At 42.0% G+C, this 16,428-nt stretch overlaps 1 protein-coding gene and 1 long non-coding RNA gene across 8 annotated transcripts in view; one reads left to right on the plus strand and one right to left on the minus strand.

The window, feature by feature from the left end:
• ARHGAP22 (Rho GTPase activating protein 22) overlaps positions 1-10,853 on the minus strand; it is a 130,163-nt gene extending 119,310 nt beyond the window's left edge. For 3 of the 6 annotated variants that reach the window (XM_088059528.1, XM_088059527.1, XM_088059532.1), the window contains exon 1: positions 8,589-8,710. In XM_088059528.1, the coding sequence (XP_087915654.1) occupies positions 8,589-8,622 (34 nt within the window). In that variant the 5' untranslated portion in view covers positions 8,623-8,710. Of the gene's footprint in view, positions 1-3,590; positions 3,724-4,750; positions 4,768-8,588; positions 8,711-10,748 lie in introns of those variants that run through there. The other 3 variants (XM_088059531.1, XM_088059529.1, XM_088059530.1) reach the window with 3 other exon arrangements.
• Positions 10,854-11,197: 344 nt separating this feature from the next.
• LOC148183779 (uncharacterized) lies at positions 11,198-16,428 on the plus strand. 2 transcript variants are annotated; one of them, XR_015773245.1, is made up of 3 exons: positions 11,198-11,337; positions 12,134-13,092; positions 15,191-16,428. It is a non-coding gene; the product is annotated as an uncharacterized LOC148183779 (long non-coding RNA). The 2 variants fall into 2 exon arrangements; XR_015773244.1 differs by lacking the exon at positions 15,191-16,428 and having other exon boundaries at positions 12,134-13,798.

The following is a 16,428-nucleotide window of genomic DNA, read 5'->3' on the forward strand; positions in this document are numbered from 1 at the left end:
GCCAGTACACAGGTTAGGCACATCCAAACAACACTGCTGGAATACACAACTGCCTCTGGTACTGAAAACTGTGTTGCCCAACTGTGCCATAAGCTCAGGCATAACAACACATACTGAAAGCTGCCTATAGCCTTTTTTAGGGCCAGCAGAGCTGGTTCAGGTTTTCCATCAATATTCAACAAGCTCACAGTATTTCCTTTGTAGAATATGCAGAAAAACTATGATTCTGTTCTACCAGTACAGCATTTATGGGATACAGTCAGGAAGAAAGAAGAAACTTATGAGGTGGAGGGAAGTTTCTTCCTGGCTGGCATGAAGAAATTAATCTTGGACTTCTTTGTGGTGTTCAACAGCCATGACCTTTCACCACCTTACAAATGGCATAGTCAGCTCTGTATAAGGCCCATTCTAAATCAGAAAAATAATTTTGTATTCCAGTGACCTGGGTGATGTGACGATAAAAGCCACTTTACTGACCAGAGTTACTTTCAAAAGTATGCAGGTAGTTTATCTAAACATGGCAGCAGAGGGATAAAACTGAAGAAAGAAAAGAATCTGCTTCAATCATAATTCTCTTTTCCAATGACATGAAGTTCAAGGCTTATGTGAGATATAACCAATGGTCTGGTGAGGTCTATCACATCAGAGAACACATATATAGTAGCACAAACTGATATACATTAATGCAGGACCTTTCCACAAGTCAAGGAAAACCAAGTATATTTGCTAATCAATGCAATCCTCCCTACACAATACAAAAAACTCAATCCAAAACATACTGTCAGTGAGATAATTTAAACCTTTTCTCCTGAAGAACAATTGATATCCATCTTCAAACTAATACAAATTGGTAGCATGTTGGACTTCAGGAAAAGTGAAGGATTTTTTCAATCCATCGCTATCATATAGGTAAAGGGACATTGCTTTATTGGTTGACATTTCACACTGGAGACCTCTCAGCTATCGTACAAAGTAGTCCTGAACTTAATTTGCTTTCACTATGAGCAAGAAGGCCAGCAGGTCTCAACTCCACAGAATAGTTATTTAAACTAATTTAACCTTGCATTTGCACAAGAATTTGAATTACTGCTTCAGGTTGTAGGAATGTTTGGTGATTTTGACACCTGACAATGAACAAACCTTAAATACTGCAGGTAACCTGTCACCAGCTGTTCTCGAAACTGCCCTGCAAATCCACAAAGCCATGCCAGTCTTTTCAAACCACGAGCATTAGATCATGGATAGGTGCCAAGATGAAAGGATAATTACTTCATTCTTTCTGCTACAACAGATTGACCTACCAATTTACAATCTAGTAAAGTGAAATAGCCCATGCCCTTTGTTATTGCAAAACCAGAGTTACAGACCATAATGATAATATAAGAACAAGTACAGAAACTGCTCCCAGCAAAAAGACTGTATTTCAAAGTCCCTTTAGCTGCACTATCCTCTGAGATGTCCCATCTGGATCCACTGCAGGCTATTCAGAGGACAGATCAGCACTTAGGTCATAGCCATTTGATGTGCTGCTTTAAAGCACATGTCCTGTTAGACACTATGGGCTACAATGTTACCTAGCAAACCCAAGCGCCAGCCCTCCACTCCCACTGAACCCTGGCACGATCTCTAGAAAGCTCTACACCTTCTCTGTCTATTGGTTACAACTACATACCTGCAAGAGAACTGCAAACCCCACACTGCTGAAGGCTTCTCTGTTGCTGGCTAAACCCTTGTAATCCCACGGACAACCACACTGAGCCACAGCTCACCACTGCCAGAAGAAAAAAGTCTTCCTACTTCTAACTCTCCTCTTTCCATGTTTCCATGTTTTGTGTTTCTGCTAACACACTGAGCCTCACATTCCTACACTGACAAAGTGAGACTTTTTTAATAAGAAAAGTTACTCACTGAGATGCTACAAAGTTCTAAGATTGTTTTTCCTCCTGGTGTTTTAGTAAGTCAAATCTGGTCAGAGAAGGAAGGTCAAACAAATACCTTGAATTCCCTCTGCAATCAGCAACAGCCCCTTGTAGTCCTCACAATGGCTATGGCTATTAATGTTTAATAATCTTTCCAGTCATAGTAGATTAAGGAACAAACAAAAAAATGCTGACCCCAGTAACATTCATTTTGGAGCTGGGACTGTGGCCTGAGCTTGTAGAGCACCAAATACTGGGGAGTCCTGATTAAAATTGTAGCTCTACAGCACTACAGATGCAGCATAGGCATAGTTCCACTGCAGTGTAAAAACTCAGGCTCCCCAGAGGCACGCCAGTCACCCATGTGCTTTTGTTAAATATTGTCTGTGCCATACCAAGCACATGGACCATATTCTTCAGACAGTGGCTGCCAACATCAGTGGTTCCTAAAATTGATGTTATGAGCACCAAAGACATTTGTCTTCCCTGCTCCTTGGGATATCACTTTCCAAAATTATTCTGGACTGAAAAAATTAGAATCTAGGGTAGAAAAAACTCTCTCAAGGCCTTTTGCCAACAACTGGCTATAAGAGGAAGTGATACCAGAACCCAGCCACTCTCACCAATAAAATTCCCTGAATTCAGCCACAACATTGTATTTTTCTTCTTTCAGTCATCCAAAGATCAAGAGCGTATTAATTCCTACCCTACTTTTCAGGGAATAATATTGAACCGAGAGATCAGTTTGCCTGTTTCAACACTGTTGTACCTGTTTTTAATGTGCAAACAAATTCTGCTTCCTACTGTGTGCAACAGCTAAGTACTTACTGCGCTGCCGGGATTGATCTGGGGGACAAAGGCAGAAGAAATCTAGGAATTCTTACTCCTACATTAATTCATACTCTGAATCTAAGTACTCAGATTATTGAACCATAAGTATTTATGATATCACTGGTTAATAAGCAAAGGTGGTTCCCCCTAAACTGGAGGTCCGCAAAGGAGTAAGTATTAACCCTGTGCTTACGGTTCTTTGAAAGAGATCATGAGCAACCCAATCCCTTCCCATGCAACAGAATCAGTTCTTACTTTAGAAAAATCATATGCAGCTTCTTTGTCATTCATTTCTTATACCACATGCTGTTTCTTTTTAACTTCAATACCAGTTCACAGGATGACAACCTTAGTGAAGCATAACAATTCTTAATACCTGCTTTTAAGAGGAAGTCTATTACAAGCAACTTTTCTTAACCACAGCAAAAACCTAGTATCTCCTCTCTTTACAGGAGATCTTCATAAAGACCAATTTACAGCTCACTGGGCACAAAGGATACACAGAAGAGCTCTGTGGAAGGAATACATGTTAGAAAGACTGTCAGCAGGAGCTTCCCTCCCCCACATTAGTTTTAAATTCTTAAATATGTGGAGGTATGGGCAGAGTCTAGGCATAGATCCTTTCCTCTTCCAGTTCAGCAGATACCTTGCACTGCAGCCTCATGAAGGAGTTTCCCTTTCCCACCAGTGAACCCTTATCCTTGCATCAAACTACCTCTGCCCATACTGCAGGGAGCTGAAGAAAACTAATTGTTTATACTGCTGTGCTTGCCTATCATTTACGATAAATATAAGGGGAAAGCCAGCAAGGAAAGAAAGTCATTCTGGTAGTAATCTTACAGTGAAGAGTAATTCATTTTTACAGGTAGTAAAAGTGCAGGTGGCTGTCCTCTCGGGAGAGGTGCTAGCATTTGTAGCCCTTCCACTATGCTATTTACACACAGACTGTCAGTTTCACCCTGTACTCCCTCAGTGATGTTCTATTAGTAATTAGAGAGCCTATGGCTTTGTGATTTTTTAATATTTAATTCCCTCCCCACAAGTGCTCTCCCCAGCAGTCCAGCTGCCCTTAGAGTTGAATTATACTGCTCTTTCTCAATGCCCCTTTCCCTCCCCAGGAGGTGAGGCTATGGTTCATTATTTCAAATTCAGATTGCCTGTGCTTAATAAGCTGGTGCCTGCCTACAAACTTTTCAGGGCTTTTTCTAAGGAGAATGACTGCCTGCCTGAGCCTTCAGGCAAGGACAGAAAGCTGCTATTGCCAAGAGCACCAATTACTCCAGCATACACCATGAATCCAATTGGAGAGGGGTAAATCCACAGAGATGAGAGGATTACACCTTTGAACAACTCAAGTCCTTCTTCATGGGACATACCACCCAGTAAGAGTGAGAACATGAACCTGTCTCTGGAGGAATCCCACAAACATCACTTTCTTGACCCTGTGTCTATATGCACACGGCCACTGAATCAGAACAAAAGAGACAAAAAAAAATTAGAGACCAGAGCTTATAACACAGCGCATTGCCATACACCCCTGCACCAGAGCAGCACAGTGCTAGAAGCCTGACCCGATACCAAGGAACAAAAGTAACTCCATGCTTCATTCACCTCCCTTGGGCTGCACACAGTGAGAAGGGACCCTCATAGTTTACTTGTCCCTTACTTTACCCCTTAGCCTGGTCCTATTTCTTCACACTGCCTTCAGGGCAGTTAATCCAATACTGCACCAACTCCAGCCTCCCTCCACAGCCACTGTACTCCTGCCTTAGGATTTTAAGTTTAACTCTGCAGTTTCATCTCGAGCACCTCCATAGCAACTTGACAAAACCCAGGCTCATGCTGCAGGCAGCCCTACTACCACCTCCTCTTGCTCTCTACCATGTCAGAGACATCTTCCTCCATCAAACCAAGCTAGAAACCAAATGATTTTTACCAACATCCTTGTCTTTTACCCACATATGTTTCCAGAGAAGAGCTTCTAAGCTTTTTTCTCCTACCTTAAAGAGTCACCCATGAGAGGATGTGGGGTAGTGAATCGCCCCCTCACAGGTGGGCTCCTCATTAATGGTGGCTCTGCTCTGCCAGCTGCACAAGCCACTCTGATTGCTCCCACCCTGCCGCCTCTGCACCCTGGTGCTCCCTGCAATGTTGGTGGGCTCTGAGGACTGAAGGAAATGTTTGGAGGAGCTCACAGCTTCAGGGCTGTTTACCTTGGTTGCAGAAGTAAGAAAGTGGGTGTTACCATTTACCTGTTAGGCTGGAGGTGCCAAGGTGCTGCTCCCATGTGCTCTGGGATAGCTGTGTACAGCACCAGCCTCTCAAACCAGAGCGGAGGGTGGGGCTGAGGAGGCACCAGTGCTGCGCTGTGCAGAGCTGGGGCTGCAGGTGCTAAGCTGGTATTTGGTGAGGGGCACCAGGCACCTGAGGACTTCCCTCTTCCACCTTTTACTGGCTGGTGAAAGGATAGCTCTTCACACAGCATGAGGGAAATAACTCTGTTCTACTACAGGCATGTGAAGGATATCAGTACATTTGCACCAGGCTAACCAAAAATGTCTCACATCATTTTTTCCAGACTCTAAGTTTTAATTAAACTTTTCTTTAAAAGTTTAAATAATGTTTTTAAAAAAGGTTTTATTATTATGACTGTATGTAAAATTTTCTTACTGTAACATATGTATGGACATGTCACAAAGAAAAATAATAGGTCACAGTGCCACCCAAAAGTACAAAGTCCTAATAAGAAGAGGAGAGTTATCCATAGTGCCTCTACAACTGAGACAGACTGTGCTGAAGACAGGAAGACTGTAAATTATATATCATGGCAGCAGGCTAACTCTCTTTCTATAGAGGGCAATCACATCATTCATTAAAATACAAATGCATAAGCCTTTAGTCAGTCCAGCTTCCATTTTCTAGCACATTTAAATGCAATTGGGCTGGCAACCTTTTGGGGACTTTTCAAGACAAGAATCAAATGCTTTATTTTTTTAATCTCTTAAAAACAATGAAGCAAAAATGCATTCCTTGAGACTGAAGGATGTAGTCTGAAAACTGCCTTCCCTCCAATCTATACAGAAAGTTCTCTTGCCTCCACCCTGCCAGGCTATATTTCTATGCCCTATCACATAAGAAGAATGTGAAAATAGATGTTTCCATTGCAGTCACTTATTTTGGGATCTTGGACTCCACTAATTGCTGTGTATGAACTCCTATAGCTGAAAAAATAACACAAAATCCATTCAAACCTAGCCAAAATGAATGATTTTCCAGAAAGCAAATTTATGCACATTAAGATTTTCCATCTTTGAGATTCTGCACCTTCCTATGTTATGAAAAGAACATGGACCTCTGAACACGTATTTCAGAGTTTCAGATGTGAGGCTGCTGGTGGAACAGCAAGGTCTGCCTTATACTTGATAGTTAATTTTAGTAAGGCAAATTATCTTGGTTCTCTACCGTCCCTTTCACAGGCATTAGGAACTACACTCTGGATTGTCAGGTTCATGTCCAGACCATGCATTTTCAAAAGGTTGAATGTCTTTAAACCCAGGAGCTTTCTTAAGGACAATCTACAATATAAACAAAAAATGAAAGCATCAGACGTCATAATTCAATGTTTAAAGGTACATTCTCATCAGAGAACTGGAAACAAAAAAGAAGTCGATGAAGCACTCCTGCTTGCACAAATGCAGGGAGCCTGAAGCAATGAGCTAGCTAGCCACACACACATAGGGGTTTGAACCTCAAGAACTCTACAAATACCTGAATGTCTATCCCTAGATTCAGCCACATTGCTGTCCTCTGTCACACTCAAGTAAAACCACAGGCTGTACCCTGAGTATCCCTCCTTGTCCCTGCTCTCCAATCTGTCTGCTCAGAGAAGTCACATTGACTCCCACAACTAAGTCCTCAATGGCAGAGCTGACAGTCACTACTCTGAAAAGTCAGCCAAACTCATGCAGCAGCCTGCAGCAGATCAGCTGCTCTTGTTGATGCTCGCTGTACACAGAACATTCTTACAGCCTTCTGGATACTTTTCTTGTCCACTGTTTATCACCTGAATCTTCATTAGCAATCCCAACTGAGACTCCAGGGAGCATGAACTGAGAGCATGAACTGCCATTTCCTATTCAGCTCAGTCTTGCAAGGTGGGACACTTACCTTCAAGAAGCATTCAGCATCTCCAGCATGGCCTGTTTACAGTTCCTGTGAAGTAGAGCTATAGAAGAACTTTGCAAGACTTGGTAAGCTTTGCAAGAGGTTACCAGTGCTTTGTCACAGCATTGCAAAACTAATTGTTGAAGTTTCCAGCATTGCAGCTCTTTTCATGAGTTCTAAATTCATTCAGAAATAAACTTACCTATGCACAGTTAATGAACTAAACAGAACAAACCCATAGAGAATGACACATACTGCTATAAATCAAAATTGAATCACAAAGGTACATATAGTTTGTCCCCTAAGTATCAGTAGCCCCTAAGGATATGTGTGCCTCATAACTAGATTTCAATGTATATTAATACACAAATTAGCGTCTTCCAGGTGATTTGAAGAAAGTGGAAAAATGGCAGATATGATACAGCCCTCCTGTGATGCTACCTTGGTAGCATCATCTAGGTTGTCTCATCAGACCTGTAATAGCTACCAGGAATGCTGGATAACACAAACATCAAACACATCCCTTAGAAGGGGGATGGGAAAGAGGCAGCATCTACAAAAGACTTGCTGAACTTCTACAACATCGTGTAACTGAAAAATAAGTACTTATGACTTTACTGTGGGTGTGGCAGTACATATCTGATCCTGACACCTCCAGATGGCAGGAATCTGCTTCTTTCCAAGATGCTAACAGCTATTTAATGGGCTGTTGGTATTTTAAGGACCGTTCATCACATAATACGGCTTTCATTATATGATGCAGCAACATTTGGCTGAAAGTACCTGTCTTGGAATCACAGAACCAGTGATACTTTTCCTATTTGACAATACTGGTATGGCTGAAGAAAATCCTAATCTTTACATATTCCTCTGACTGTGTTTGCTTTAGCTCCTGAATGACGATCTAATCTGTTTCCCATGGGCAGGAAGATATCCCTCTGACACAGTCATTAGTTTGTGAGTGGAAATGATGATTTACGAATGTCATGTCAAATGAGTAACTGGTGCTGCCCCTGAAGATCACAGAACGCGTCCCCTGCCGGAGCATCTCTTCCAGGTGACATCGAGACAACGGCTCTGCCCAGCCCCAGCCCTCTGCTTTACAAACATGGCACACTACACCTCACAGCTCCAAATGAGTCCTCAAAACATCTGTTGCAAACCCAGGCTAGGTTTTTCTTCCTTCCTTTTGTCTTGCCCACAGCTCACACAACGAATATCTCCACCTCCTGCATCCAGCCCTGCAAAGATAACGTGCTACAGCAAACTGCTTCTCCAAGATGCTGCAGGTAAACCAGACACACCTGTCTCCAGCCTTTAGAATGACTTCAGCGTTAGAAACACAGCATTAGCAACCAGCACAGGGGTGAAAAGGCTATGTTGAGTCCCAGGACAGAGTACAATTTTTTTTTAATTTATCCCTACTGCTCAACCCAGTCATTGCAGACCACGCCGGCGAACACCAGCACAGGTCTCCTCCTCCTAGGCTCCATTCTCCCCTAGCAGTCACTCCGCTGCCCTCCCCAGGGCCGGCTTCGGCCAGCGGGGAAGCAGCCGCTGCAGCCGGGGCGGGGGACGCTCCGCGGGCAGCGGTACAGGCTGTCCGCCACCGCCGCGAAGTTTCCCCGTGCCCGCAGATGGTCTCCGTCCCCAGCCCGCGAGGCGCACACTCACCTCTCCTGGCCTGCCTGATCTTGGGGCTCAGCATGCTCCCGGCTGGGCGCTGCCCGCAGCCTCAGCGCCCGGCCCCGGCCGCCGCCCCGCGCATCGCTGCCGCTCGCCGCTCCAGCCCCGGCTCGGGGGCGACGCTTCACGCCGGACTAAATAAACCCTAATGCATTATTTATCCGGCCTCGAATTAATTCCCATCCAAACTAGGCATTAAGTGTCTCGGTAATTACTGCCGATAGATCAGCAGCGCGCAGACACGAGGGCTGGCCCTGGCTCCTGCCGCTAATTGGCCACGCGGCCGTGTGATCAATGTGCCGCTTCCAGGGAGCCGCGCTCAGCCCCGCTCCCGAGCCGCGGCGTCCTCCGGTGCCGTGCGCTCAACAGATGCTTGCGCTCGACAAGGATCTGATCTTGAGCTGAACCTGATTCAGCGGGATTTCTTCTGCGCTGGAAGAAATACCAAGTGCGCTGGTCCTGAGGGCAGCGGCGTGCTAGGCCACCTGCTGTGCCCTGCATCCCTCCCGGGGAGGCATCCCGGTGGGAGCCGGGGAGCCACGGGAGAAACGACCCACTGCTCTCTGCGAGAGAAAAATATCTCTCGACTGCACTGGCAGGATGGGCACAAAGGAATGTCTTCATTACATTTCACATTACTTTACATTTTAGCACCCATCATTTTTAATTGTACTGTTTGCTAAGCTCACCCTCACCCTTTCTTTGGGAAAGAGGCAAGTCTGCAGTTCTGCAGTCAGTAATGAAGGGGAGGAAAGGACAAATGTTTGTTGAAATAGATAGAAACTATTCAATAGTATCTATAAAATATAAATAGATAATTGGATGATAATTGCATCTGAGTAATGGACACAACCTGACACTGGACTGCTCATAGCTCCATCCACCTAGAAGTTCCTTTGGTGAGTACCAAAAAGGAGTAAATACTTCCCTAGCAGTGTACGTGCTCTGCAGCTTCACCCTGCAGGTTTGTATTGCTGGGTTGTACTGACAAAAGGCATCTGAGACCGGCAGTTTTCTCCTCTTCCAAGATCTATCATATCTTGGATATTGAATGCTGGCTATCAAGTTGTATTTCCAGTACTGGAAAAGGTTCTCTGGCTCTTTACAGAGTTTGTATTTCTCAATGTGCAGACTGCAACAATGGCTGTTTTGGGCCTTTAGTTGCTGGTGAAACCGGCAGCTTATAAGTGATTGTAAATCTTTGGGGTCACAGTGGCATGAACCCAAACTTAAACACCTGTAAGCAAGGATCGAAGTGGGATCTGAACTACTGTCTCAGTTCTGAACACACAGCCTCCTGCAGTTATCTCCCCACTAATCATCTGCTTTAGCTGGGTTTCAGCACAGTGAAGAAAGATCCCTTGGCCAGCAAACTGAGCAAGCATCCTGCTACTGTGGGTAAGCAAAAGGAGCATGAGCAGAGGGGTGTTACATTCCTGCCTTTCTGTTCAACCTGAGACCCTGTATCAAAAAGTCATTCCATCCAACAATTTAATAGAACTCTTTTTCTGTCCATATTTTTAGCAATTCCTGTCTGTTTTGATGTGTTTATGTATATCATTTTACAATTTGAGCAGGAATACAAAAGGTGTGTACAGTAAACATGACAAGGGATAAAGTTGACTGAACTTCTAACCTCATGGGAAGCACAGAACACTTTGTCCTTATAAGTCACTTCCCATGAAAACTTGATTTCCCCTCTGGGAAAAAATTATATAATGTGACCTATATAATGTAAATAATATAATATATAATAATATAATAATATAATTATCATGTTTATGAGTCAAATGAAAACATTCAAGCCAAGTTCAACACTAAATGTTAACTTCTAAGTTTTTCTTGTTAAATAAAAAATAGTCAATGGAAATAGAAACATTCAATTTGTCCCTGTTTTGCTTTGATTTAAAAATGTCTGCCCTTCTTAAAACAATTTTCAAAGTATAAAAATAAGTTAAATGATTTTTTTAAAGACTAGGAAAGTGGGGGTTGGGTTTTTTCCCCCCCATTTAAGTATTGGTCTGAAGTTCAGGTCTGAAATGCTCAAACACTATTTGGGGGAAGCAAATTGCAAAGAAAAAAAAAAATTAAAACAAACAAGCCAGCTGAGAGAAAAAAACCCAAAACAAAACCTAACAAAACAATCACCTCCAGCAAGTAGTTCCACACTAGCTTCAATGCTTTGGTGTGAAAATTTAGAGAAATAGTTCCTCAAATAAACACTTAGAGTAGACCCAGTAGAAAGGTAGCACAAGTTTCTAGAAAGAGCTAGACAGTATGGGAATGTTTAATTCCTAAGGCTTCTATACTGAACTGCTTAAACTAAGGAAGATAATTGGAACAAGTTCTCTCAATAGTTTGTATTTTCCTTAATTCTCCTGTGCGAGTTTAACAGCTCCTTTCCCTCCCAGCAGCAGAGATGTTTTCCCATGTAAGCACACTCCGCAAAGATGGGAGAAACCTGTGATCCTGAAGTGCATTAATAGCTTTAATGGCCCTAACACAATTCATATGGTCACCATCCACACCCTCTGCCCATAGGCCCAGGATCTCTATTTAAGCCAGGTTTGGGCTTCATATCCAGTTTAAACTAGCTGGTAAGACTCTTAGTCTTCAGTGCTACTGTAGTGATGTATGGATTTGGATTATCATCTCTGGATAATCTCTGTTTTTTCAGCTAGGCCTTACATCTCCCTCAATGTTGTGAATCTACCTAGTAATTGGAAAATTGTGTCTGGTACTGGTAATCTTTATTCTACATAATTCTCACTCTTAGCTGTGGTGTGTTTCCTTAGTTTGACCCTAGACCTGCTTCTTCATCATCATAAATGTGTTTGATGAACATGATTTCTGGTTGAACCTGGCCACTTCTAAATCTTTCCTCCTTCATTCAAATACTATGGGGACTATGGCCTGCCCTGCTGTGTTCTCCCTCTCTTTCCCTTAGGGAGAAAAGGGGTTTTGCTGGTCATTCTGTTCTAGAGCTGGGCTCTAAGGGTCCTATTTAGCAGGCTTCTTAGAGTGACTAAGGAAGCTGCTGGGCTGTAGGCAATAGGGCTTTTATGACTGATCTGAGTCAAGAGGGGCATCCCTGATGGCTTGGGATACCAAAGTGACAACATGTACCAGTTGTTGCAAACCACTGTTCCCATGGTTATATACCTCTGCTTGGTCAAATCCAGAATGGAAGTCTATTGTAGAGCACTAAACATCCAGTAGGCTAGAAAATAGGAATCAGTTGACTAACCATGTACTGGAGAAGTGCTACTATGTGACTCTTGTGTGAATCTAAAAATAAATGTGGTCATTAATTATCTGCTGCCTTTTTGGAATGTGGAAGAACTCTTCTGTCTATCACAAATGTTCCCCATTGGATGGTTAAGCACACAACATGAAGGAAGGCAGGTGATGTGACCTAGGGATTAGAAAGCTTAAGGAGAATGAGGAGATGAGGTCTCTTGTCTTAATGACAGCTGATTTCCCATGGCTACAAGCAAGATATTAAATCCCAGGTTTTGTCTATATTAATGCAGTGTTTTGAGATCTGGGATTGGCAAGTGCAATCTAACTGCAGAGGATGATAATAAGTTACCGCAGTGGGGACACTCACAGAAGATATGATTCATGTGTTGGCGCCAAGGCTGATGACTGGAGGCTATGAAACACGGCGGGTTCTCGAGACGGAAGAGTGTGTGGGCCAGTGAAGTTGCTGAAGCTGTTGTGAGGCGGATTGAATGGATCTCTGTTTCCCCAGGCTGCACAAACAGCATGCTGTCACCTACCAATTATCGCACGGTATATCCTTTTTTCCTCCTCCTCATCTTCTGCTTCCATCTGCAGGCCAAGGACTTGTAACTAGCTGACTGATAACATTTTCTTTGCTCATCAGAATGATGCACCTGGATCAAAGCCCAAGATCAAATAACTCTGGACTTTGGCCCCACTGAATTTCAGATCCAGTTTATTTAGACTGTAACCAAAATTGTAATCTGTTCTAATATGTTGCAAAGTAGAGTTGATGGAAAAGGGTCCAGAGAAACAAGGAAAGACCATTGTGTGCATTTTGAGATCAATAACTGCAGCAACATTTCTTCTGCAAGGCAAGTTTGAATGGTTATATATTCAGGAACTGTGGAATTCTGATCAAGAAATGTGTGCATAAATGAACAACTTTTCAAGTATCTAACGACCAGAAGCAATGTCAGTTTGATATAGCGCTTGCTTACAGGCTAAGTGATCACCACTTGAAACCTCATGACGCTGATGATGCCAGCTGGTTTTCCAGGTGGAGAAGGCCTCTCAGCTGCCAGTAACCAATGATTTCACTGGCAGTCTTAGGGTTTATACCAAGAAACACTCAAACCATGAAGTGAGAATTTTCCTGTTCTTCTTTGGAGATGACCTCTCTGGTACCATGTAAACTGATGATACAGAATGGAGAAATCTGTGTAGATGTTCTAGAACAGTTCTGGAAACAACTGGAAGTTCAAAGGTATCTTTGAGGGGAAAAAGGGTAATTCAGGAAAAACTTTAGTTTGGGGATTATCTAATGCCAAGGGAAAAAGAATGGACCTATTTCTTTAGGTTTGGCTGAAAAGTGAGAAAATGCATAAGCCTAATGACATCTTGGATTTCCCAGGGGTAGTGCTTACTGCAGGAGGCAGTGAATGTGCCAAATACATCATGACTGCTAGGAAAGGATAGACCTATGGTCTTGCAGAATTATATTCAGGAATGAGGGCTAAGAGGGAGACTAAACAACAATAATTTTTAATGCTTTTCAGAGTGAAACTAGGGAATTTCTGAGTGTCTTTATTCTTTTACAGTCAATGTTCCTTCCCATCTAGTCATGTTCCACAAATAGGTCAGGAGTAATTAATCTTTGATTTCAGGATGTAAGAGTGACTCTCTAGAGAGCAGCTGTAGCTTGAGAGAAGCCTATAACATAGCTGTCTTGGACTTCAGTGGGACAAGAAACTACCCTGCAGAAATATTTCTGGCACACTTTAATTTTTTTTCTCCTCTAGTGATGGCTGCAAGAGCTCACCTACTACTATTGGAAATACCTTAATGTATTTTCAAATTTATTTGAAAGAGTGCCCTGTAGGAAAAATAGATATTTTACATAAGTGGCCTGTAAAAATACCTTAAGAATTGTATGCTAATTTTCATAGTAGATTAAAAAAGCATGACTTGGATTTCTTTCCCTTTTTTTTGTTTATACTTGACAAACATCAGAGACATTGATGTGTCCTTTCTGATTTTGTTATAAACAGTCATCTCTGACCATGTCAAGGTGTGCTATTCTAATGAGAAGGTTTGTAATGAAACCTTTAACAAATTTTCAGCTTTTGAGAAGCTATTAGGCAGTGCGATTTAAAAGGTGGTAAAAAAAAAGATAGACAATTCTGAATGATCTGATAAAAAATTCCAAACATGTTTTGTGATGCATCTTCATATATTACAGAAAAGTAAGACTATGAATGCAAGAACTTTCTTAAGAACAGTAAGTGTCTTATAAATCCAGATATTCTAGATTTCATGAATAGGGACAAAGTATGTTTCTAGTTTTTAATTATTTTTTTTTTCTGTTTTGTCTTTGTGGTATTATCCTTATTATATTAGTATCAGAAATTATATGTCTCCTTTAGTGATAAGAACTCCTTCTGTTGCCATAGTCCTAAACATGTCTGCAAGCCAAGTTTCCTTTGGTAATGAAAATGAGCATAAGGATACCGAGACAGCATGGCTCTAAGTATTGGATTGCATTTGCTTTTCAGAGGATAAGGAGATAAATATAGAATGGATACTAGTTGTATGGACAACCAGTGTCCATCTTAATTTTTTGTCTAGATGATAGCTTTATCGATGAGGCGGGGAGAAATCTTTTAAACATTGCAATATCTACTGGGGATGTGTCAGGGCAGATCAGAGACGTTGAATTATTTGGTTCTGCTCCATACAAGATCTAGTGGATATTTTCCAATCTGAAATAAGATGACAATGACACTGCAAATTGTGTCCCACAGTTAGATAAAATAGAGTTAACACAATTAAGGTACAAAGAAATATCTTTTTCCCAAATTATATTTGGTTTGAAATATGGTGAAATAAGGACTTCTGAGGCTATGGAGGACTAGGGCACCTCTCCTACAAGAAAGTTGAAGGAGACTTGCTTAATCTGGCAAAAAGGCTAATGGAGGAACCTAATATGAACCCGCAAGAAGTTAAAAGACATTTTCAGAGTATAAAATCAAACACCTGGCACTACAGATGCTAAAATACAAAAAGCAATGCCCCCGAGTTTGGACCTTAGAAACTCAGGGTGGAACCCAGATAAACTTGTTGACCAGGAGGATGATGATGCAGGACTGGGATAGAAACCTGCAGACCAGGGGAGATGTCAGCCTTCAGAGGTTTCTAAGATGATTTAAATTAGTCTAGTTTTGGTGCTACTTCCGTTCCAAGCAGAAGGCTGGACAAAGGAACCTCCAGAGGTCCCTTCTGTCAACATTTTGGTGAGTCTGTCTAGAAGTTTCTTTTCTGCTGCTACATCTTTTGACCTAAAAAGATGCTACTTCTCTCTCTAGCCCTTCCCTCACCATCACCTTCAGATCATCACAGATCTAAGAGGGCTGCTACTGCTGTCAAATCGGGGAAATCAAATCTTCAGTGGAAGATCTTTCCTTCATCATTGCCTCTTTTAAATGGGTGATTCTTCTCAGAGAAATTCTCTGTGAAATATATTGTGTATTTCTGAACTTAATTTCCTGGTTCCAATACAGAAGAACATTCAAAGGTTAAGTTTAAATCATGAGAGAGTGTTCATAATCTTCACATTGAAATATATGTTTAATTGACCTGCTGGATCAGAATTTACTGGGGTAGTTGACGTTGTTTGGATTTTGCATTATGTGAGCAAATCATCTCAAACTTCAAAAATGAAGTTTCTTAACATGACCAAGTCCCAGTTAACTGTGCAGTTGTGCTCACATCACTGATTCTAATTGTATTACCTGCACAGTTATGCAGTCTGCTCCAATCATCGACCAAAATTTTCCAGATTGAGCTTCTTTGGTATTCCTGAAACAGGTAGGATGTGAAAGCCTGGAGAAGTTATTGATTTCTCACTTGTTCATCTGGTTCTGTACACCCCCAGACCTTCCCTGAACCTTTGAGTATGATGACAGCAGTATATCCTTTGGCAAGGAGCTGCAGGACCTCCTGAATCAGCTGCATAAAACACTGTAACCTAGGCAGTGGTTTATCCTATCTGTCACCAATGGGCCTGGAAGACATGAGGTCCTTGGCTGGGAGAGGAGATAAAGAAATACATTATTTAAAACTTGAATGCTATCCCTGCAGAATGAATGTTGCTTTTTTTCTTTTAGTGGCAGGAATCAAAGAGCAGTACATGCATATTTTAGACACCGGGGACTGAAACTGGCATCCTCAGGAATGTATCTCCTCCTGCTGCCTCAGGGAAAAATATAGTAATTTAGGCAGATCTGATTCAAAATGAAACTAGGGTGAAAACTGGAGGCTAGGTGAAAAATGGAGGGAGCTAAAAATTTCAAATGTGTAGTTATTTTAACACTGACCCATTTTCTTCTTTTTCAAATAATCTTAAGCAGAGAAGAAGAAAATAATGAAATTAAAATAGAGTTGTTAATGACTTACAGACTTGAGTTTTGGAGGCCCAGGCATCATTTGCAGCTCTGCCACTGACTGGGTATATAATTACAATTCTTAATGTTTCTGTTTTCAGCCTGTGAAATGAAGTCTGTAAAACTGACCTGTCTGCTAAGCTTTTTAAGATGTAGAGAAG

This window comes from Pseudopodoces humilis, chromosome 9 (genome assembly GCF_049639895.1).
Source record: "Pseudopodoces humilis isolate 2021_Gansu_Grassland_sample_001 chromosome 9, ASM4963989v1, whole genome shotgun sequence".
In the NCBI taxonomy this organism is placed as follows: Eukaryota; Metazoa; Chordata; class Aves; order Passeriformes; family Paridae; genus Pseudopodoces; species Pseudopodoces humilis.